Here is a 25,464-nt window from a genome sequence, read left to right on the forward strand (position 1 = left end):
GCCTTTTCCCTAATAATAGGCCAATTAATGGGAATTTTTTTAGCACGTGCGCAGCAAATTTGAAGTCCAACAGTTTTCGGGAATGATTTTTGAACCTGATCATTTCCGTGTTGCCAAAATTGTTTGAGCAGTTCATTTTTTTTTCTTTAGGATGTCGCCTACCTGCGTCTTCCCGATTTTGAATTTTACAGCGAGATTGCGAACACTATTTTTTTGCCGATCATACGCATTAATGAGTTCGACTTTATCTTTTAAAGTTAAATGTTTACGAGAAGACATTGTGCACTTCACACGACACTGAACAAAACTGAAAACTGAAACTGAAAAGACGAAAGGCAGACCATATCCCCCCCCCCTGCACACACCTAATTCATCAGAAGTTTTACACGTGCCTTAAAATTCTTGAAAAAGGGTTTAGAACCACGACGTAAACCTTGATAAAATTCAGAGAATCGGAAATAGAAAATAAACACACGATTGAGGCAATACGTGGATTTGATTTTGATTTGATTTGATTTTTAATGGCGCGCAATACGTGGAAGAAATGTTCCTAGAAAAAGGGCCGTGAGCTCGCCCGCTGTCCGTTATGGGGAGATCAAATTAAGTGCTAATCTAAACGAAACAGTGCAGATTGCCTGTCCGCGTCCGTTACAGAGAATGTCCACTAGACAGAAGCTGCAAACACGTTAAAACCAATGGAGGTGAGTTGGGGAATTTGAAAATGTCCATTGTAGAGAGATGTCCGTTAACGAGAGGTGTCCGTTAGGAGAAGTTTCACTGTATATATGTTTCTACATCAAAATTGCAAGTCTGCCAATGAGTTGGTCTTGAATGGAGCACAATACTGTGAATGTAGGAGTTTGAATTTCCTTAGTCTGTTCTCTGTTTGGTCAGCCGGTTGGGTTGGGATCATCAGATAAAAAAAAAATAAAATATGCATATGTTATTTATACTCCATGCACCACAGGAGTTTAAGAGATGGAAAGTAGAAATACAGGAACATTATCATATTTTACAGTTACATGAACTCTAACCACAGTCAACTCAAATGTATATTCTTATTGATTTCCCCCCACACGACCATTTGGCTATGTCAGGACTAAATTTTCTATTTATACTGTGGAATGGTTACACACACAGAGAGAGAGAGAGAGAGAGAGAGAGAGAGAGAGAGAGAGAGAGAGAGAGAGAGAGAGAGAGAGAGAGAGAGAGAGAGAGTATTAAGTAGTCATGTGGGCTAGAGCTATGGTCAACTGAAATGCATGTACTACTCTGTACCTTCACGTTTGACCAGTTGGCTATGGTAGTCTGGAGGCCACAGAACCAAGGGTTGTGGGATTCATGTGCCCCTTTTGGCCCTGGGATGGAAACTTATCTAATCAGGTTACTTGTAATGCAAAGAGGAGGAAGGAGCATGCTACATAGTGTCAAGCAGTGGAAGTGAATAGGCTAGAAAAGGTAAAAAACTAGAGTGATGACTTTCCTTCCAGTGATTAAAAACTGATATTAAATTTGTTTATGAATGGAAGTCAAGTGCAGAAGGATGTCTACAAGAAAAAATACTTCATCCAGCTGAATGCTCAAACAGCAAGAATTGTTGTGGATCAGATCAAACTCAAATTAGAAGAAAATGATATAGATATCTTGATACTTCAAGAACCCCAAACACACATTGGTAGAGTTCAAGGATATCCAAGAGGCTATAAAATCATAGAATACATCACGGGTGACCCTTCTATAGCAATAGTAGTTAAAAACACTGACCTTACAGTCACAAAGGTGAGTCACCTCTGCTCCCTAGTGGCAGTTCATGCCCATATCACTAGTGCTGTGGGACAGTTTTATGTTACTTCACTTTATTCCAGACCAGGTGAAGATATAAATTTGCTACCTAATGCTAACATTATTGTGTGCGTGTGTGTGCGCGCGCGCGCTGATGTTAACTGCCGGTCAACCTTAGGGTACAGCCACACAGAAGACAGGGCAGGAACATAAAATGGCCAGATACTTACTGAATACAGTTACCTCCACATTTCAAATATTAAATCATCCAAATAACCTGCCAACTTTTAGCAGCACCATGTGGAAGAGTCTATATCACACTCTTGCTACAAATTAATTAGCTTATAAAATTACAGACTGGTGTGTCCAGCCAGCCTGGACCACATCAGATCATACAGCAATTACTTTCAAACTAAATAAACAGTTACAAACAGCCCAGCAATCTTTGTCGGATATCAGAAGATATAACATTAAAAAAGCAAACTGGAATATCTTCATAGAACTTACAACAGCTGAGCTGCAAAAGCAGGAAAATGAGTTGTCTAGATCAAACAACAATTATAGCCCAGACAACCATGCACTGATTACGACAAATGTCTTAATTAAAAATATCAAACCTGTCTATCCAAAAGAAAAAAAACTAAGGAAGCAGGTAGTTCCATGGTGGTACCCTGAACTGACTATACTCAGGAGAAGGATACACCAGGCAAGAAGACATTTTCAAAGTGCCAGAATATCTTGGCCACAAAATCAGGTTGATGCACTGAGAGATTCATACAGAACTCTCAGGAACCAATATACTTTCCTCATTAGAAAAAGAAAAAAGAATCCTGGCAGCACTTGGTGGGAACTTCTGGAAACACTGACCCTTGGGGAGTTGCTTACAGAATAATGGCCAACAAGTTTCCAAGAGGAGATGTAACAGAAACTACAGTTAAACCAAATGGAACCCCAACCCTGTGCCGAGCAGAGTCTGACATCTTAGATACTATTACCTAGACTGAGGCTGGGGATTATTCCCCTACTCAGATTGACATAATAAAAGAAAATACTGATTATGAAAATGCCAACACAGAGTCTCCTTTTACAACAGAAGAATTAGAAATAGCTGTAACCAAAACCAACAAAAGCCCTCGTTTTGACCTCCTCGAGCAGTGGTTCCCAAAATGTGTTCCGCGGAATCCCAGGGTTCCGTGATAAAATTCAGGGGTTCCGCGAGACAAGGTGCCCTTTATATCTTTCTTGTTTCATAAAAATGGGTAGATATTTTAAAAAAATGAAAGAATTTATTATGTAAAAAGTTACTCAAGAAAAATACAAAAAAAAATTACGTCATTCATTATTTAAATGCATGAAATACATTTCGTTATGGAATCTGAAATATGTACTGCAAAATAAGTAAGATCAATTTTAATGAATTGAGAGGTAATGGAGAAAAATTTGACAAAACAGCTGAGGAAATGTGTGTAAATACATTAAAAATTATTGTAGGCGGCCCATCGTCTACTGACCACGACGTCACTGTACCAGCAGCAGCACGGCCTGTATATTATAGTGTGACCTTGGCCTCACGCGATCCATCTAATCAGGACATATTATCTTATTGTCAGAATATCCTAAAAGACCTAAAACAAAACATCACCTCATTTCTTGTTATGATTTCGTTAGAACTAGAACAAATCATTCACTGTTGCACTGTGGATTGCCGAATCAGTTTATTATTTATGATTATTGTATTTTTAACAAATTTATTCTATTTTACGTTCATTTTCTACTCATTAAGATTGCAGTTTGTTCTTTTATAAATCAGGTAAAACTCTGTCACTAACTTTTTTTAATCTTTTCTTTAAAAAAAATTTGGATATAGGGATTCCAATTTAACAATGGATCGATGGTTAAAATATGGATCATTTAAAGTAACAGGAGATACCATTATCAATAAAACAGTAGAAACCGTGGAATCTGCAGACGCAGATATTTCAGAACTCGCCCAACCATCAACTTCCAGTTCTGTTAAACTACAAGAAAAGATTTCACCATCTAATTTTGTGAAAACATCAGTGAAAAAATGCAAATTCGATAAAAGTTATTTGTCATTAGGATTTACCAGTGCTGGTGACGAAGAAGCTCCAGATGCTGTATGTTTATTTTGCAATAAATTATTAGCAAACAGTTCATTAGTACCAGCAAAACTAAGGAGACATTTTGAAACAAATCATCCAAACTATAAAGACAAGGACATTTCTTTTTTTAAAAGAAAGTTGGAAAGTCATGATAACTCCAAAAGTTTTATGCTAAAAAAATTTAAAACGGCCAATGAGAATGCAACATTAGCATCATATAAAGTAGGTTATCGCATTGGTCTTGCTGGTGAGGCATGTAATAGGTGAGTCGCTTATTAAAGGTTGTGTAAAAGATACTGTTTCATGTATGTTTGACGAAGAGTTTGCTAAAAAGGTTGATGTTGTGTCTCTTTCTAATAATACTGTAATCAAGGCGTATTAAGGATATCACTAATCATATTGAAAATGAACTTACACATCATGATTGAAGGTTTGTGACACTTATGCTTTGCAATTAGATGAGTCCACAGATGTTGCAGGGTCGGCAATTTTACTTGTGTTTGTTCGGTACAACTTTAAGAAAAAAATTGAAGAAGATTTGCTGTTGTGTGAAAGTCTGGAACTAAACACCACAGGGGAAGAACAAATTCCAGCCACATTGAAATCAGTTTTAGAAGAAGCAGTTCATATTATTAATTTTATAAAAAGTCGGACGTTGCAATCATGGATTTTTAAAGCTTTGTGTGAAGATATGGGTAGTCTTCACACCAGTTTACTTCTACATATGGAAGTAAGGTGGTCGTCGCGAGGTAGAATTCTTGCCAGATTTTTTGAATTGCAGAAAGAACTCTTAATGTACTTCACTGACGATAAATTTAAATTTAAGTTATCTGACAGATTATCAAACACATCATGGTTATTAAGATCTGCTTATTTAGTTGATATATTTGCAAAATTGAATGGGTATGTGCGACTTTACAAGAAAAAGAAATTAACATTTTTCAAGTCAAAGACAGGTTGTTGTCGTTGTCACGTAAATTAGAATATTGGATATCTGCTGTGGAACAAAATACTTTTGACTGTTTTCCAACTTTAAGTGAATTTCTCCAACAATCTGAACTAGGCTAGATAATGAAATCTGTAATGACAATAGAAGTCATCTTCACAGCTTACTTGAATCCCTAATTAAATATTTTCCAGATATTAAGAATGAAGATACAAATAATTGTTGGATACAAAACCCATTCAGAATAAAAGAAAAACCAGAGGAATATGAAAGTTTAATTGAAATTAGCTCAGATTCTAAATTAAAGGCTAAATTCGAAGCAGTTCTGATAACAACTTTCTGGTCTGATATATATGACGAATATCCTTATTTGTCAAAAAGGGCTATTTGGTTTTTGTTACCGTTTACAACTACGTACATGTGTGAATCTGCCTTTTCGAAATACATTGATACAAAAACTAAATACCGCAGCAAACTAAATGCTGCACCAGATATGCGAATTCGATTATCCAATACTGAACCAAATTTTGAAAGGATATTAGAATCCAAAAAGCAAAAGCATACTTCTCATTAAACCTAGCTAAAGTTTTATCAAAGATTCTCACACTATGTGAAAAATATAAATATGAAACAAAGACAAATCATAAAAGGTAGCTTACTTATTACAGGAATTTTTTTTCATTTTAATGTTTTCTAATTTTTAGGAATGAAATAAAATTGAATGTTAACTTTAAAACTGTTACTTTTCAGTCTCATTTATATAAATAATAGTTTGTGAAAATGTATTGCATTTATTTCAGTTTTTTTTTTTTAAAGTTGTATCAAACATGTTTTCAATAAATGCCACTACCATAATTTTGTAAAACATTTTTATCCAAATTTTTTTTTTATAAATATAATAACTATATATATATATAGTTAGCGTTCGGTAATTTTTGAAACAGTGTATAGGGGTTCCGCGACAAAAAAAAGTTTGGGAACCGCTGTCCTAGAGGTTGAAATCATCAAAAATTTAGCTGAAATAGTGCCAGATAAACTAATAGCCTTATACAACCACTGCATGACAGAGGGAACATTCCCTAAAATCTGGAAAAGACAGTACTAAGATTAATCCTAAAGAACTCAGAGAAACCTCCCACTGATCCAAAATCATACAGACAAATAGTTCTGCTCTCAGTACTAGGGAAAATATATGAAAGACATTTACAATAGAATATCAGTGGCAGGCTTTCACTCAAATAATCAGCATGGTTTTAAGCAGGAAAACTCTACGGAGGATGCCATGCACAACCTACTGATATCAGTAAAAAATACAAGGTGTCAAGGTGTGTTTGTTTTAATTGTGGTCTCCAGATTTCCCCCTATATGCAACTGTAGAATCTGAAAAGGCATAAAGCCAAGGCAGGCAAGTGTATGTATGTAGGTGTGTTATGTTGTGCTGGCACTTGGCGACTTTGCAGCCAGGGGGCAGGGAACACCCGGTCCCCTGCTCCTTGACTCCCAACCTTGGCCACGAGGAGGTGCGCCAGGGACTACAATTCAGGTGGTGACACGTATGTGGGGGGGGGGGAATTTCAGAAAACTCCAATAAGAATAGAAGCAGGAAGACAGCTTGAGAAGTATGGGAAATGGGGAAGGAAGGAAAGAGATAAAAAGAAGGGGATAAAAAAAAAAAAAGAGGCATCCCCTGGAAGATGAAGAGAGAAGATCACAAGAGTAAGCTAGTAAAAAATACAGAGGGAAAGTACATCCTGGCAATTTCCATTCTCCCACCATGCCCAGATGATGACTTTTTAAACTGACAGGTAGGGTAGCTGTATCCAGCTCCCTGACAGATACTCAAATTTGACTAAACCGGTTTGACTTGGAGCCCCCAGGATTACCCTGCCCCTAGTGGGGGACCTGGGGGCCCACACCAAATAAGTAAACATGTAGGGAAGATACAGGCAGCCAGGGAAGCAGCTTAACTGAAAAATATTAGTAAGCTAACAGCAAGGAGATGCAATGCAGAATTAAAGAAGAATGAATGAAAGAGTGTGAAAGACTGAGAGAATGGGATGGGCACTGAATGTAAGTTTCGGTGGAAGAGTGACCCAGCAAGGGAGCAAGTGAGAGTGAATGAGTGTTATGGTAAATGGGAGTGTGTGAAGGAATGAAATAAATTGCCTGCAAGAACACATATATAACAACAATATATTTATTAGAAATACTAACACAATCTCAACTGTATACTAACAACAACAACAACACAAACACTGCATCCCCTGGCTTGCAAGATCTGCAGCCAGGGCTACACTTTAACTGAAAATTATTAGTAAATTGAAGTGCCCAGGGAGAGCAGTGCAGTAAAAAGAATTGAGTAAATGAGACAAATGCCAGCAGAATAAATGAGAGTATGTCTGCAAGTGTGAACGGGTGCAAATCACATATTGATTAATTTAAGTACAGGTAGCCCTTGGTTTATGATGGTTTGTTTTGCGATGATTCCCAATAGTGATGGTTTTAAAACCAGAAGGCCAAAAATATATAAAAAAAAAAAAAAACTATAAAACATTTCAAAAATGTGCAACTATAAATACCAGATATGATGTAAAGAAACAGCACGTAAGGGCAACACAAGTGAGTTACAGGAGAAGTGAACTTTTAGAAAAAAATGAAGAAATTGTCATTGTGGGCTTAAAAAGAAAAAACATTCCATTGACTTAAGCTGTTATTATTGATAAGGCAAAGTCAATTTTGAAGATCTTAAGAAAAGAGATGGTGGTGATGAGACATTTTAGGTAGCAAAGGATGGTTCATACGATTTAAATTTTAAAGTGTTGCTGTGTGAAATTATGTGGCAAGTGCAGATACTGAGGCAGCTGCAGCATTTCCAGCAAAGGTTTCAAGCCATTGTAGAGGAGGGCAATTATCCTCCTGATCTCATTTTTAATTGGCGAGACCGGGCTTTTATTGGAAGAAATTGCCATCACAAATCTTCAATTCACATGAAGGGCAGACTGCAAAAGACAGGTAATGCTTGTGCTGGTGCAAATGTCTCTGGAACTTTAAAATTAAAACCAATGTTGGTGTACCATTCACAGACACCAAGTGCTCTCAAGGGCCTAAACAAAGTCATGTTGCCAGTCTAGTGGAAATGGAACAGGAGTGCTTGGGTGACACAAGAAATCTTTTTGGATTGGTACGAAACTATTGGTACGAAAAATGGAGCACCCTACTGTGCTCCATTTTTGTCAAGAGAATGAGTTACCAGCTAAGGCTCTTCTTCTCTTGGACAATGCCCCTGGCCATCCTGCAAACCTTGCTGAAGTCAGAACATCTCTGGACATCAATGTTGTTTACATGTTACCAAACACCACTTCAGTTTTGCAACCAATTGACCAGGGGGTAATAGCAATCTTTAAAGTCTATTTTTGTGTGAGTTTTGGACAGGTCAGACAAAACTATAAAGGATTATTGGTGCTCATTTGACATTCTGAAGGGCATTGACAACATAAACACAGCTTGGGAGAAAAAAAGTGTCAGTGAACTGTTTGAATGGAATGTGGCACAACCTTCTCCCACAATTTACAGGATTAGAGCCAGTGGAGAACATCGTTGAAGACATTAGCAGGCTGGTACAAGAGGTGAGATTGGACAAGGTTACAGCTGAAGATGTAACAGCTGTTGGATAGCTATGGATAGAAATTTCCAGTGAAGACTTGGAAGAATTGGCTAAAGAACTAATATAAAAGAAGGAGGAAGAGAAAGAAAAAGATGAAGAGCCTCATCTAAAATCTATGAATACAAGTGATCTATAATGCATCCTTTCAGCCATGGAGATCCTCACTGATGAGCTCTGTGAGATTGACCATGACTGGGAACAAAGTGCAAAAGTGAAAAGGAGCATAATTGTATCCATTGGCCCTTATTCTGAGATTCTCAAAGAAAGAAAGATCCTCAACAAGGGACTCACGCCACTGTCAAAAAAAAAAAAAAAAAAAAAAAAAATCAATGCAGAAGACTTACAGTGGTGCTTACAAAAACATATCAAAGCAAATGTACAAAATTTAATTAAATTTAGTTTGGTTATTTTATACTTTATTATATTTAATTGACTTATATCTGTTTTTACATTCATAGCCTTCATTTCAGAGCTTTAAATATAATAGTGGACTGGAACGTAACTCATTGACTTACATTATATAATTATTTAATTATATAATGTAAGTTCATTTTACACCAATTTTTTTTGTGACACTTCCTTCAGGAACAGAACCTTGTCGTAAACTGAGGGCTACCTGTATTTACTAACCCTTAGTCTCTAGCCACCAAATCTTAATTATTAGATGTTTAGTAGTATAGTAAGTGCATTACATACGATTGCAGCCACCCACCTGCTGGTATGAGAATGAAGATGGATGTGTAAATAAGATGTATAACAGAAAATGTAGGAAAAAAGCACAAAATTGGTATAAAATATAAGAAAAAACTATAAAACCAGAATGAGAGCAGAGTGAATGAGGATTACAAGTAGATGAAAATATTCTTCCGATTTTCACATATCATAACTTTTTGTTAATTGGAAAGGTAATAAAGTTAAATTTATGCTTTATATTGCGCCTGCGGATAATATTCCTCCTATTTTTGCTTATTAGAAACGCCATTTAAAATGATATTTTACTATCCATCAAAGAGTCCCTCATAAATCGATTTGATTACAGTGAACCAATCGTAAAGCGGGGATCCACTGTATTTTGTTGGGAGATCCCGGGGTTAGTTTCTGTGCTATTGAACATGTGCTTGTTTGAGACAATAAAAAATTGTGACTTCGAAGCATGCAGTTTGTGACTTTTAAGGTTTTTGTAAGGTTACTTTGGTTTTTATTTGATCGTTTATAAATTTTTCTGAGTATGTATTACTAAACTTTGTTCTTAAGAACTGTATTGGAATAATTTCTTTGTTGTGAATTAAATTCCAGCCCTAAATTATGTCTAATGAAAGCAAAAAAGCACCGCTCAAAAGAAACTTTATTTCTTTTGAATCAAAGATAAAAATTTGGATAGTCTTAAAAAAGGGAAAAAGGTATCATACGTTGCAAAAAGTTTAATTTAAACAAAGCAACAATCCGGACCATAAAGAAAAATGAACAGAAAATTAGAACTACTGTTATACTGCAGGATCTTTAATTTCTGCCAATATGACAGTTTGTCCCTGAGCACCAATAACTGAGAAAATGAAAAAAAGCACTCAGTATTTGGATTGACGATAGTAGTAAAAAACGGATCACATTAAACAAAAATTTAATCAAACAAAAGGCACTAAAAATTTATAACCATTTTTAAAAGAAAATGGAGAATCTTCTATTAACCAGGAGTTTGTTGCCAGTAAAGGTTAGTTTGAGCGATTTAAAAACCACTTCTCGTTACATAACTTAAGAATTCAAGGGGAAAGTGCATCGGCCGATAATGAAGCTGCCAAGAAGTATGCAGAGGAATTTCAAAAAATTATTGAAGAGCATGGATACACACCACATTAAGTTTTCAATTCCAATAAGACACGTCTTTGGTGGAAAAAAATGCCCAACAGAATGTTTATTTCAAAAAAGAGAAAACTGTACAAGGTTTTAAGGTATCAAAAGATCATGTAACGTTACTTATGTGCAGTAACGCATCAGGAGATTACATGATAAAACCTATGGTGGTTTATAGATCCTCTAATCCTTGTGTAATGAAAGGTGTAAATAAAAATGTGTTACCCATATATTGGAAAGCAAATAAAAAAGCTTGGATGACTACCAATCTGTTTAAAGACTGGTTTCTAAATTGTTTTGTGCCAGCTGTGGGAAAGTATTTAAAGTGAAAATATCTAGATTTCAAAGTTTTATTATTATTGGATAATGCGGCAGGCTATCCAAAGGGTTTAAGTCATCCAAACATTGAAGTAATGTTCCTACAACCTAATATAGCCATACTTTAATTCAGCCATTAGATCATTAGATCATTTGGTCCATTAGCCATTAGATCATTTGGTCCTTGAGGTTGTCACAGACATTCTCTCAGATATGCCAGACAAGCTGTACTTGCTATCTGGGAGTCTAAAACGCTGATGGAACTGATATTCGGGTGACACTCAAGTCAAGTGGACCCAATTTCGGCGAAGTCCGGACGGTCTGTGACAGCCAAATCCTCTGCTTGCACCTTCACGATGGTGGGACTGTTAGTAATCCTGGGTTAAACCTCCATGTGCAAGTACATGGTGGGTGACCACCCAGATGTGAACCAACGTAAGCAGGGGTCGAGGTGTGGCGCCCACACCACATGGAGGAACGCCGCCCCTCTATGTTACCAGGCAGTACTAGGTGGTAGATGACTCTCATCAACCGGTGAAATACCACCACTTTGCTTATTGGAGGCTTGAAATGGTGGAACCCATGTTTAGTCTCTAGAGCTAAGTTCCGGTCAACCTTTCCCAATCTCTTCCATCATGCAGTATGATTGATGACTTTTGAGGTTATGATGAATGTCGTGGCGAGATCCAATATTCCTTATTTCGAGGGTACAGCTCTAAAACGGTGTTCGCAGGCCGGCCGCTAGTTAGTACACCGGACTGAACCTATTGGTAACTCTCTAGGAAGCTTCCGGATCAGCTAGTGTATAATCTTGCTGCCTCTACTCTGCCAGATAGTGACTGGAGGGAGTCTGAGTAGTGTGTATGCGGGGAGCATTGTCGAGGCCACGTTATGTCAAGGATCTGGGTATATTCTTACCACATGTATGCCATATCCAAAAATTTCATTACTTCATACAGCATGTCCCACCTACTTTTTCTTACTATTGAATACCCCATGAATTGTCAAACTAATAGAGCAAGCTTATCTGCGAAAAGATCTAAACCTCCCAAGGACTTCCTAATTCATTTCACAAATATACGTGGTCTCAATTCTAATCTCAACGATGTCCATTTCCACTTGCAGTCTGCCAAACCCCATGTACTTTTTCTGACAGAATCTCAGATATCGGTTGATTCATCTACTGCTCATCTCAGATGCCCAAATTATTCGCTGTATGATTCCTTTCGCCTCAAAGGTGGTACTTGTGCATATGTCCGTTCTGATATTCCCTGTCAGAGACTTGGCAATTTGGAATCTCCTCTCTTTGATCTTCTCTGGCTTAAAATCTCTCTACCTCATTGTGTCAAATTCATCTGTTGTCTCTACCGTTCTCCCAACTCCACTAATCACTTGGAGCTCTTTGACTTCCTCTCTTTGCAACTTGACTTTCTCCAGTCCAACTTTCCTAACAGTGAAGTAATTTTCCTTGGTGATTTTAATGTTCACAACTCGAGCTGGCTTCCATTTTCTAGTCACACCGACCCAGCAGGTCTAGATGCTGAGGCTTTTGCAATTACTAATGACCTAGCACAGATTGTCCATTTACCTACAAGAATACCGGACAATCCTAATCATACAGCCAATACGCTTGATCTTTTTCTCACAAACAACCCTTCTAAGTACACGGTCGAAGTGAGAGCTCCTTTAGGCACTTCAGATCACAACTTGGTGATTGTCTCTTCTCCAATAGAACCTTTATCTCATGGCTATTCCCAACCACGTGTTGTTTGGCATTACAAGAATGCAAAATGGGATGACCTGCGAGACTTCTTTTCTTCTTTTCCTTGGTCGGATTACTGTTTCAAAACTTCTGATGTCAACGTTTGCTCAGATCTTGTCAGTGAAACTATTCTTGCAGGAATGGAATCCTTTATCCCACACTCCACTTTAAAATCTCGTCCTTTATCTAAACCTTGGTTTTCCAATAAATGTGCTAAGGCTGTCCAAGAGAAGAATGTTGCATATCGTAATTGGCTTGTTTCTAATTCTTCAGTTTCATTTTCTGCCTACACCGAAGCTCGCAACAGTTGCAAAGCAGTTATTAACCAGTCCAAACTAGAGTTTGAACAGGCTAAGAGTAGAAAACTTGCTTCTTGCCCTAATGGTAGCCGAGCATTCTGGTCTCTTGCCAAAGCTATTGGCCGCAACTTTTACCCATCTTTGCTCCCACCTCTGTCCAAACCAGATGGTTCTGTTGTCACTTCACCCAAGGATAAAGCTGACCTGCTAGCATCCCATTTTTCTTCCAGCTCATGTATTAATGATCTTGGTAAAACACCTCCCACCATGCCCAACACGCTCCATTCAATGCCTCCTGTGGTCTTCCGTCAATAGGATATCAGAAGGATTTTGATGAATCTTGATGCTAAGAAAGCTCCAGGTCCTGATGGTATTTCTCCACTTGTTCTCAAAACCTGTGCTCCTGAACTTACTCCTATTATTTTCCGCCTTTTTTCACTTTCGTATTCCAAAGGTGGTTTTCCTTCTGCTTGGAAATTTGCTCATATCCAACCAGTTGCTAAAAAGGGTGACAAATCCCTCCCATCCAATTATCGTCCCATTGCAATTACTTCTACTCTTTCTAAAGTAATGGAGAAATCAATTAACCACCAATTCTTAAACTACCTAGAAACCTTCCGTCTGATCAACGATCGCCAGTATGGATTCCGTCAGTGTCGATCCACTGGAGATATTCTGGCTTATGTTACCCATTTATGGACTAATTCAATGGAAAGGTTCGGTGAAACACAAGTAGTTGCTCTTGACATCTCAAAGGCTTTTGATCGTGTTTGGCATAAAGGTCTTCTAAACAAGCTTCCATCTTATGGTTTGCCAACTGTTTTTAGTAATTGGTTATCCAGTTTTCTCTCTGATCGCTCACTGAGGGTGATGGTAGATGGCTCTCTGTCTTCTAACTTCTCCACTAATGCCGGTGTCCCCCAAGGTTCAGTTCTTTCCCCCACTCTTTTCCTCTTGTATATCAATGACCTTCTTCCATTGACTGGAAATCCTATCCATAGTTTTGCCGATGATAGCACATTGCATTCAACTTTCCATTTTGAGAAACCTTGTCCTGCTCAATCAGCTTCAACTTCTCGAAAATCTGCTACCAATTCCTTAAATGCTGATCTTCAGGTAATTCTCCAGTGGGGCAAAGACAACTTAGTTGATTTCAACCCTTCTAAAACTCAGTCTTGTCTTATATCTCGAAAAAAGGATTCTTCTACTCCTATGCTTATCTTTAGTGACACTCCGATTTCTAAACAAAATGATATATCTCTTTTGGGGATTACCCTGACTTCTAATCTCTCTTGGCACAAGCACATTACAAATATTGCTTCCTCTGCATCTAAAAAACTTGGTTTTCTCTTTCGCTCTCGGCGTTACTTTTCTTCCAAAGAGCTTCTCACTTGTATAAATCGCAAATTCGTCCTGCCAGGGAATATTGTTCCCATATCTGGGGTGGTGCCCCCAAAACCTCTCTCCGGCTTCTTGATTCCATTCAGAAGAGGGCAGTTAGGTTAATTAATGATTCATCTCTAACAGAGTCTCTCCACTCGCTTTCTCATAGACGCACTGTTTCTGCTGCATGCCTCTTCTACAGATACTTCCATGGGCACTGTTCTTCTGAATTGGCTTCTATAATTCCTGCTCTCTCTTTCAAAACAGTCTGAACACGTGCCGCCACCAGCCAACATCCATTTACTGTCCAACTTCAAACCCACAGAACCAACTTTTCATCTTCCTCATTTATTCATTCAACTGCCGTTTTCTGGAACAACCTTCCTTCATACGTATTTCCTGAAAATTACAATCTACAGAAGTTCAAGTCCAATGTCAACAAATATCTTCTTTCGTCTTCTTAACCTCAAACCCAAGCACGGTACTAAGTACTATAGGTTCTAATACCTCTCGTGTTTGGGGTTCTCATAAAAAAAAAAAAAAAAAAAATTATCTACCTGTAAAACACATTACAATGGATTTTGGAAAAAATTGATTCCAAATCTATTGAAGTGATGGCAGCATGGAAACAGTTTTCAATTGTGGACTGTATCAGAATCATAGCTTTATCGCACAAAGAAGTAAAACTGTCAACATTAAATGCGTGTTGGAAAAACGTATGCCCAGAGTCAGTTCATTCAGAAAATATGGTAGAACTGGCAGAAAATGGAATTGGTGCAATAGTAGAACTTGCTAAGTTGGTAGGAGGGGAAGGTTTTGACGATATGACTAACTGAAGGCATTCGTGAATTATTGGTAGAAAAGAGGCTGGTGAAGCAGATTTGGGAGGGGGGGGGGAATGGCATTGGAGGTAAACCAAATCAATTCAGAGGATGACAGCGCAGTTGAAAATTCTGAAGTTCCAAATTTTACACTAAAAAGCATACGGGAAAGCAAATTTAGCCAAACAATTAGAATCTTATTTTTTGAATGTAGATCCTTATGCTGAAAGGAGCACAAAGTTCAAAAGGGAGCTTCAAAAATGTTTAGTTCCAGACCAAGAAATTTACAAAGATCTATCAAGCAAAAGCAAACAAACCCAAATTACTGATTTTTTAAAGCAAATAGAAGGTACACAAAATCTAGATGCTGCAGAAGGTGAAAATATTCTCCAACAAAGAAAACGTTCTCGTTTCATTGTGTTTAGCAACGATGAAGAGGAAGAAAATTAAATGAACATACATTATTGTACATTATGAATGCACATTAAGAAGTTTGTTCAGTTAATAATATTTAAGTTAATACTATTATAAAAATAAAGTTAAAATATTAAGTTATTACTATTATAAAAATTAAGTTTCTAATTGTTATAAAAAAAAAGGCGTATTTTTGTTAGCTTTTGGAACGCAACCCCCCTGTTTATACTGGTTCTTAGTCCTGTTTGATTGATTGATTGATTGATTTCATTTTTAATGGCGCATTGGCAGATAAGGCCATAATGCGCCAAGTCCTGTATAATACGGTTTCACGTCACACAAGATTTTGTAGGAACCAAAGTACCATGTTATACGAGGGTTACTTGTATACTCATAAACCTTCAGGGAGACAGCAGTATGATTGTGAATGCAAAATGCCAATCATTGGAATTAATTAGCTTTCAGTGTGGAAGGACATCAGAAACAGTCTGTATGTGATATTTCAATGGTTTGGCCTGAGTTGGCTTGGTTAAAAATTGGTTGTTTTGAAAAAAAATGAATTCTGAGGTCTATCTAGCTATATACGTTCTGGACATGTTCAAGGCTACCCAACTTCTTTTAAAATTGTGTTGACTATTGGTGACACCCTGAAAGCACAATAATAATTAGAAACAAGGAGTTGCTAAAATCAACTAAAATCAAATTTAGTTGCTAAAATCAACGCTCTCTGTTCTCCTATGACCATCTATGCTCACATTATCTGTGAGGCTTGGATAATTCTACCTAATATTGATATATACCAGACCGGGTGAGGACATCGCACCAACAATCCAGTACCCACAGCATCCCACAAATGTGCTTAACAGTCAGAAAACACTAATCTCCATGGATGCCAATTACCACTCCATGCTTTGGCAGAGCCGAAATCTCCAAGTCAATCCAGCCTATTCAGCAAATAGAACCCAGCTAGAGGACTACATTGCCACTTCCAACTAAGATGTATTTAATCAGCCAGGTCACCTACCTACTTTTTCTAATGCGCTTCACAAATCTATAATTGACATCACTCTGGCCTCCTTTCGTTTTTCTCACTAGTTTGTGCACTGGAATGTACGTGACACCTGGACGTGACACTCTTCCTTCTCCTACCAACAATATCATTTTTAGGTGGTAGATGACTCTCATCAACTGGTGTAATACCACCACTTTGCTTATTGGAGGCTTGAAGTGGTGAAACCCATGTTTAGTCTCTAGAGCAAAGTTTCTGGCAGCCTCCCCCCCCCCCCATACTTCTCCTTCAATCCATGCACGGTACTAAGTACTATAGGTTTTGATACCTTGCATGTTTCGGTTTTTCATAAAAAAAAAACCATCAGGTGCTGACTAGAACCACTTTTCCACCACCATTCGTAGCTCTCTTGAAAACAACGCTTACCACCCTCAAAGCACTTCCTGTAGAACAGCATGAATCCACCATCACCAGTGTAATTCTCAAACCATGCAAAGCAGCAATTCCTAGAAAGAAGCCACTGTAAAACTCAGTATCCTGGTGGAGCCATGAATTTAACATCCTTTGATGGCAAATGTTCCATGCCAGGAAAAGATTTCAGTGCCTTAAGGGATGAAACTTCAGTAACCAAATGGATAGTGGGCTATATCTGGGGAGAGACCATCCAAAAACAGAGCTGAACTAGTCACCACTTTGAATGGCTGAAAATATCACAGGAAATTTACAAAAAAAACTAAAGGATAATGGGTTCAGCATCATTAAACATTATTAAACATTAGTTTCCCTGTAAATAAAGGTTATTTGTAGATATGCACGCATTGCAGATATTAATGGTAGGGCAGCATATACACTGGTGTTCAAAGAAAGTGCATCACCTAGGAATTTCACATTTCTAACTCTTTTTTTTTTTTTTTTTTGTGATGGTATGTTACATCAATGACAAGTATCACAAACAGAAATATAAACAAAAGATATTTATTAATAGTTAAGGCAAAACTAAGTAATATTTGACCGGAACTCTCAAAATATTCCAAAATGAGCATTTGCAACCTTTATACAACAGCTTTGGTAAAAACGACAATTATGGCTGAAATGTTATCAGAAGCCCTCAATTTGCTTCAGTTTACCATTTTAAATGGAAAACAAAATGAAAAGTTCACCGGGTGCAAACTAATATTTAGTTGAGCCTCTGGCCCTGATGACATCAGCACACCGTCGAGGCATTGACAAGATCAATTTCTGAAGATAATCAACTGAGAGTTTGTGGTTCCAAACACGAATTATGGCTTCCTGAAGTTCATGAAGGGTCTTTGGTTACTTTCTCCCAACTGCAGATTCCACATGATGCCAACAGATTCAGGTCCGGGCTGTTTCCTGGCCAGATAAGGATTGTAATGTACTGTTATTCCAACCATTTTTTCACCTGTAACAAACATAAACACATTACTGTTGAACCTCTAATGCAGAAATGAAGCTAAAGTAACTATAGAGTGCCTACTTACACTTTTTGCCCAATGACAAGGAGCAGAGTCGTCCTGAAAGATGCAGTCACTTGGCAGGTTGAAATGGTCTCTAATGGGTGGCAGCAATTTGCCTTGCAATATAGCCAGGTATCCATTGACATTTACGGAACCTTTAATAAACTGCAGGTAACCTACTCTGCGATACGAAATGCACCCCCATATCATTTCGCTGGTAGAGAATTTCACTGTAGACACCATACAGTCTGGATGTTATTCTTCACCACGTGTACGGCGAATCGTTTGTCCCCCATCAGAGATATGCAGGTTGAATTTCTTCTCATTCGAGAAAATAACTGACTTCCACACAAAATTAATCAGGCCTTTTTCATTTTTTGTGTGAGGAGGGGCTTCTTCTTAGGACGACGGACTACACGTCCATTTTTGAATAGGCGCCTTCTGACTGTTACTGAACTTGCTACCACTCCCGTATGTTCTTCCCATTCTCTTTTCAGTTCATACAAAGAAGCTTTATGGTTTTTAAGGCATATGCGCTTCAAAATGCAGTCCTGTTTGCGTCCAGGTTCCTTTTTTCCTATCAGCAGAACCAGTATTCTTCAATTTAGAAAGAAATCTACTCACTGTCGACTGATTACAAGACACTATAAGCAATATGACGGGAAGAATATCCTTCCTCACGTAAAGCCATAATAGCACTTTCTTCGTGGCATCAACTGCATGTAACTCGTCATCCTGACACAAGTAAGAAATGACTGCAACTCTTGCAGAGCGTGCTTATAAAGCTGAAAGTGATAGCTGATGCAATATTACACCATCACCTAAGCGTGTCAATCTTATCTGATGCAATCTGTAAGAAATATTGCCATATACTTATGTTATTCGGACGACAATTACAATTTTAATGGGTGATGCACTTTCTTTGAACACCAGTGAATGTTTGTGTGTGTATATATTTTGTTAATATATATAGACAACTTTTTTTATTAAAAAGTGAATACACAGTAGACTGTTTGGCTTTCCTTTTGCTTATTACATAAAATTTGTCAATCGCACTCATGAAAAGTCATTGTAATGTTCTTCCAAGAAATTTGTGCACCGACTGTGCAGTGCAAGTGTCTTTTCAATGACACTTTTATCAAAAATCTTCATGGGAGCAGATTCAGATACTTGCATTTTTTCAAAATAACAAAATTATTTCCTTCAGTTCATCATCAATGGACTCACTGTGGGAGGTTAGCGGCTCCTCTACATCATCTGCACTAATTCCCTCAATCTCTGCTACAGTTGCCATGCAGGTGGTCTTCAATTACACTTGGCAGCTCATCTTCAAAACCAGAGGAATCCTTTGTAATCTGTGGGTACAGTCACTGCCGGACACCCATCACAAAAGACACGGACTCTCCATTCAAGGCCTCGTCTATGTTACTGGTTGCCTTCAATATTTGGAAAAACTTTTCCACCAGTCCCACATACTTCTGTCCTGGCCACTAGTACTGCCTCAATGATGGAATTATAGTATACAGGTACAAAAATTTTGAGACAACATGAGAGGCAGCCCCCTGGCACACAAACTCAACAATGACCAAGAGATGGTAATGATGAATCTTACGCATTATAAATGTACTTTGAAGACTAAATGCTCAAGGCATAATATGTTATGGGTCAAAATTAACTATATAATATCGGTGTAAACAACATAGTTTACCCATATGTTTAACTACATATGCAGTGTAACAGCATCATTTAGATTTTATCTCATATTGTGGCTACCTTCACAATGAGATACCAGGTATTGCACTACTTCAAATAAATAACACTTCTATGGCACGCAACCGCAATGGCATGTCTGCATTACCAGGGTACCTGCCCACCTACTGATGAGTTAACCAACAAGCTCCGAAACGCATCTGGGTGGTGGTGGTGCCCACTGAGAATAAATAACAGTAGTCTACTCTACTAGAGAAGAATTATTTATTCAAAGTAGTGCAATACCTGGTATCTCGTTGTGAAGATAGCCACAATATGAGATAAAATCTAAATGATGCCGTTACACTACGTATGTAGTTAAACTTATGGGTAAACTATGGTATTTACACCGATATTATATATATATCATAAATGTACACATCTAGCTCACTACACAAAACTGAACAGGTCTGAGACACAATTGGAATATTCAACAAAATTTCTCAACAATACACAAAGGAGAATGACAATCAATAACTTGAAACTAGAGAAAGAAAAGGTAAACCTACATGGTACACAGGTTGTATAGGGATACCAGTGAATTTTTGACTGCTTTTCAACAGAGGTGGGTGCTTCCTCAGAGAAATCATGCCTATGATTTCCTTATTCTTTCAATTCTATTTGTCTATTTGTTGATCCTAATTCATTTTGCACATTTATGCCTATTGGGCTTATGACAGCAAGAAGTGAAAACCTAAATTTCAAATTGTAGCAAAGGCAAAGTAAAGAATAAATTCTTTTTGATTCACAACATTCCAAAGCTAGGCTTTGAGAAAATGTGCTCCATAAAAGACAGTAACAGAGGTTACTTTTGATAGCATAAGAACTAATATATGCAAATTGTAACAGTTAGCTGTATTTGACTAACTGACATAAAAGTTTTATTAATTTTACATTTCCTCCCTAGATGGTACTACTAAATAGTATTCATACAATAAAGATTGTTGCAATACAAAAGAACAGTTAGCTGCGTGTTATGTAGGGAGTATATCAAATGTGGAGGAACACCAAAACTTCTGAACAATAGACAAAGGAGATTCACAATCATGAAAAACTACTGAACAAAACACAAGAAGTATGAAGATTAGAACACAGTGTTGCATAAGAAATGTTACAGCTAATCGAAGACTACTGTTGTTAAAATTAATGTGGAGAGGGTATTCCAAGTTTTTTAGCAATAAATTAATTAGTGCAGAATTGTAATATCTGTGGATGCCTTGCACTTCTATTCAGAGTCTTGCAAACATAAACAACACATTGCCAATGCCTAGTTTCAGCATTATAAACCCATGCTAACCTAAATGACTATGGACACACAGAAAGCTTATTAAAGCTGGAAAACACGCATGTCTAGTTTTAATATTTATAAAACAAAGAAACTGAGTAACAAAAGCAAAGGCTTAATGGCATAAGTAGCCAATACTACAAGAGGAAAGACTTGCTGTTATTCTGAAGTAATAAAATAAAAATATTAACAAATATTTTTTTTTGCTGACATTTCTCTGCAGTATTCCCATTTGAGTGGTGTTTGTCTCATACTGCATGTCTTATACAAATCTCCGAAATTAATGTCCATTGTTAAAAATTAAAAACTGGCACCTGTAAGTTTAGCTGAAATCATGACAAGCAGGCAGATAACACAACTAGCACCAATAAGTTCTGATATGCTTTTACTGTGTGTTCCCATTAACTTATGTGTGTTTTATAAGTTTCCTATTTATTCCGATTACTGGAAAGCTGACAACCTGCTTTCTTTGTGCATGTTTTATTTGAGTTGCCTTAGTCAAAGGTCCTAGCCAGGCCTGCTTTGAAGAAACAGGTAGCAGTAAGCTTTATCACTTAATCCAACTAGAAAAGATCTGATTATATCCCAAAAAAACTGTCACAGCAAATTAATTTCTGAAATTTATTAAAATATTACGTTTGCTTTACTAGATTTACATTTTCTACGATTATCTGTGCATCCCAAATGAATATATTATTAATGCATTTTTTTTTTCTATACAAAAAAAGTAAAACCTTTTTTCCAATTGCAGTTTCTTCATCTCCAGATCCAAATATATCAGTACGTCTCTCAGCAAACTGCTTCAAGCTACTTTCAATAGCAGACCCTAGAACAAAGAAGAAAACAAAATAATTTATGTTAGTAATAATTTCAGCAATAAATTTCTAGCATCTTAATTTCTATGTTTTCAAAGAAAACGTTCCATAAAGATGTACTAAAAATGTATATTTGCTTGGAGCAACTTAATTTTATGAGATATGTGGAAGTTGATAGCTTAAATAAATTTGTGGAGGAATTGGACAAACTTTTAGAGGGAATAGTTGTGAATTTTTTTATTATTATTATTTTTTTAAATTTATTTATTTTTAAATTTATTTTTTTGGCTGATGCTACATAAGTTCATATGTTTGCTTTCTTGAATCACATTCCTCTATTACAATGAGGTTACAAAGGAACTGAATGCAAAAAAAAAAAATTTATATCATATACAGTACTTGGATTTCAGGAAAGCTTTTGGTACTGTTGCACATGGAAAACTACTGTACAAGTTGGAGCAGTATGGCATTAAAGGCAAGTTGCTGCTTTGGATAAAGTGACGGTTCAGTGGGAGAAGACAAGAGTGGTAATCAATGGACACTGCTCTTCGTGGACTAATGTTATTAGTGGAGTCTCCCAGGATTCGGTGTTGGGCCCATTATTGTTTTTGGCATTTATCAATGATATTGATGAAAGCCTATCAAGGTTACTGTCTAAGTTTGAAGGTGATATGGAATTTGGCCGGGTTGTTAATAACAGTAATGATAGTACACTACTGCAACAGGATTTGGGAAAGTTGAGCAGATGGGCTGAGAGGTGGCAGCTGAAGTTCAACATTGACAAATTGAAAGTACTACATATGGGTTAGAGTTAACCCCAGAGAAACATACCAACTGTATGGTACTACTCAGGGTGGTAGAGAATGAAAAAGATCGGTGTGCAGACAATTCTGCAGAAAGTGCAGACAATTCTGCCAGAGCAGGTCATGGGATCTTTTCACTGATATACAGGAATTTTGCTAGTAGGGATAAGGAACTCATTATCCCTTTGTATAAGGCAATGATCAGACCATACCTCGAGTACTGCATACAGGTCCGGAGGCCTCATTTTAGGAAGGATGTAGAGTTCCTTTAGCATGTACAGAGAAGGGCAACAAGTTGGTGAGGGAAACAAAGGGTTAGTTTTGCCAAGAAGGGCTTAAATTCTGCAAATTGCAGCTTCTGGAGACTATGCACCTGCAAGGTGAGCTAATTGAGGTGTATAAGGCCTTGAACGGATTGAGCAAGCTCAATGCTAACGGGATTCTTCCACTTGCTCAAATTACTCACCTGAGGGGACATAAATTCAAATTGATGAAATACAATTGTAGAATAGATATGCAGAAATTCGCCTTTAGCCAGCAGATGGTTGACAGTTGGAACAAATTTCCACCTGTTGTTGTGGTGGTCAGCAACTTAAATAAGTTCAATGCAGAAATAGACAAAATTTTGGAGTGAATGGATGGGTGAAATGGGAAGGATTTCTTTCTTTTTTTTCTTTTTTTTTTTGGCTGATGCTACATAAGCTTGCTTTCTTGCATTATATGCCTCTACTAATGTTAATGTCTAACAAGAATTACATCATCTTATGGTGCTATTTTCTAATTGGAGTAGTTACCCAAATCAAAGATTACTTTTCTTTGTAATTTCAGTGGTATTCAAAGGATTGTGTTGGCATTGCGATATTCCTAAAGGAAATGGAAACCTTCCACGAAAGGGTGATTTGATTTTGACCAAACTTAGTGATAATGTAAAGAAGGATTATAAGAATAAATGATCAAATATTCAAATAATTACAATAAATTTTATTTGTGATATCGATGAAAACTGAAATCATAAATAAAACTTTCTTAATGTGTTGGTACTGAATTTTAAGCCACGCACCTTCAAATAATATCCAGACACATACGACTGGGGACAAAGCTAGTGATTTCACAGACCTTGGGAGACCATTCACACAGTGGAGGATTTAGCACTTGAGAGGTCCCAGGGGCAATTCAATTTTGACGCCCCCCCTCTAAATATTTTTGGTACCACTACAGTGTGCATTCTGCGTGCACATTTTTACTACAGCATACACTCTAGATTTGGTGTTGCGGTTTTAATCATTTTGGTTGCGCAATTTTTTCATACATATTTTAACTAATGTTTAAATGAAAAAATGGCACAACTAAGCATTAATGATAATACGTATTCTACTTCAGATTCACTTAGTTCGCATAGATATTTCATATAATATGTGGGGATATTCACATAAGAGTTTACAAACTTCTCATATTAAATTATAGTTTTATTCAGTAACAGTAATAATGATGAGTGTAAAAATTAAAAATGAAACAATTTTATTTTTTTTGAGACCTGAGATTTGAGGCCCCCTCTATTCAAGAGGGCCCCAGGGTTGTGCCTCGTGCACCTGTGCGGAAATCTGCCACTGCATTCACATCATAAAGATATGGGTATTTGGCAGATATGGATAATGTAATATTCCAGGAGAAACATCACATTATCCATATCTGTCAAAAACAAGATTTTTTTTTTGTATTTTCAACTGAATAATGGGGCGAAATACTATCCTCCACAAACACAAGAGATGCTTTCATGTTGTACCCAATGGCTCCCCAAACCATTATACAGTGTGTTTTTCTCTCTCTGTTACAATTGCTTTTTCTCTCTTTCCCAGGCATCTTCTGCCCCTCATCCACACCCATGGGCTAGTGTGGGGATGCATTGTTTTGCCAGGGAATTGAGAACTGATTATTGAATACATGCAGTTATTTGCTTGAACGATTTAAATTTTCTTCTTTTTGTCTGACTTTCTAATTCAACAATCTTATTTTTTCATGTAGTCTGGGGAATGGTGAGGGGAATTTCATTGGATAGCTAAATAGGCTGGATTGATCCTGTAGTGGGGGCATCACATGGAAGTTGTGCATCTTGAGCATTTCTATCCCTGTTGGCAGAGACTTGGAGACCACAGAGCCTGTAACATTTGAGTTCTATAATGTCTATAATGTAATCATTTGAATATTTGATCATTTATTCTTATAATTCCTCTTAACATTATCACTAAGTTTGGTCAAAATCAAATCACTCTTTCATGGAAGATTTCCATTTCCTTTAGTAATGTCGCAACATGTGTGACTGATTTGTATTAACTATTGTGTTATGTGAGTTGCACTTCATTTGAGAGTATTTTTTTTAGAGGTCGACCTATAGATCTTTGCACTTCCTATATAAGCTGAGTGTGGAGCATATATATATTATATTACAGTATTGATATTAATACCTTTTGTTAAATTAGATGTATATAGATGTGTTTTATCATACATGAACCAATGTATTAAAATGGCAGTAAGAATAAGGAGAACTGTAATTGGTGTGTAAGATCATGAAACTGAGGAAGAAAGAGAAGGACAGGCTTTCAATTGGGATCTAGGAACATTCACCACCCACAATTCACTGCAGAAAGTTCACCGCTGTGAAAATTCATCGTCAGGGTTTGTTTATATAATGATTTTATATATTTATTTTATAAAATAGTATTTTTTCTGTCACTTGCAAACTAAGTAGTATACCTAAGAGGACATACAAATATGATATTTCTTAATTTTGCTCCAGTTCCTACTTTATTAGCAATCCGAGTTTGTCTCTCCAGTTTATTCAGACAGAAAAAGGAAGTTGATAATCGGCAGTTACTGCTTCTTTAAAGACAAGCAGATTCAAGAAAAGACTCACTGGAAATGTGAAAAGTATCAAAAAACAATGGGTCAAGCACGAGTCAGTACAGTT

General features: G+C 37.0%; 1 protein-coding gene across 1 annotated transcript in view; it reads right to left on the reverse strand.

The window, feature by feature from the left end:
* Sf3a1 (splicing factor 3a subunit 1) overlaps positions 1–25,464 on the reverse strand; it is a 346,050-nt gene that overhangs the window by 98,541 nt on the left and 222,045 nt on the right. Inside the window, exon 15 of the mRNA XM_090379835.1 lies at positions 21,616–21,707. Coding sequence (XP_090235961.1) covers positions 21,616–21,707 — 92 coding nt within the window. The remainder of the gene's footprint in view (positions 1–21,615; positions 21,708–25,464) is intronic.

The sequence above is a fragment of the Mastigoproctus giganteus genome, chromosome 8 (genome assembly GCF_048544385.1).
Source record: "Mastigoproctus giganteus isolate SK-2022 chromosome 8, ASM4854438v1, whole genome shotgun sequence".
NCBI lineage: Eukaryota > Metazoa > Arthropoda > Arachnida > Uropygi > Thelyphonidae > Mastigoproctus > Mastigoproctus giganteus.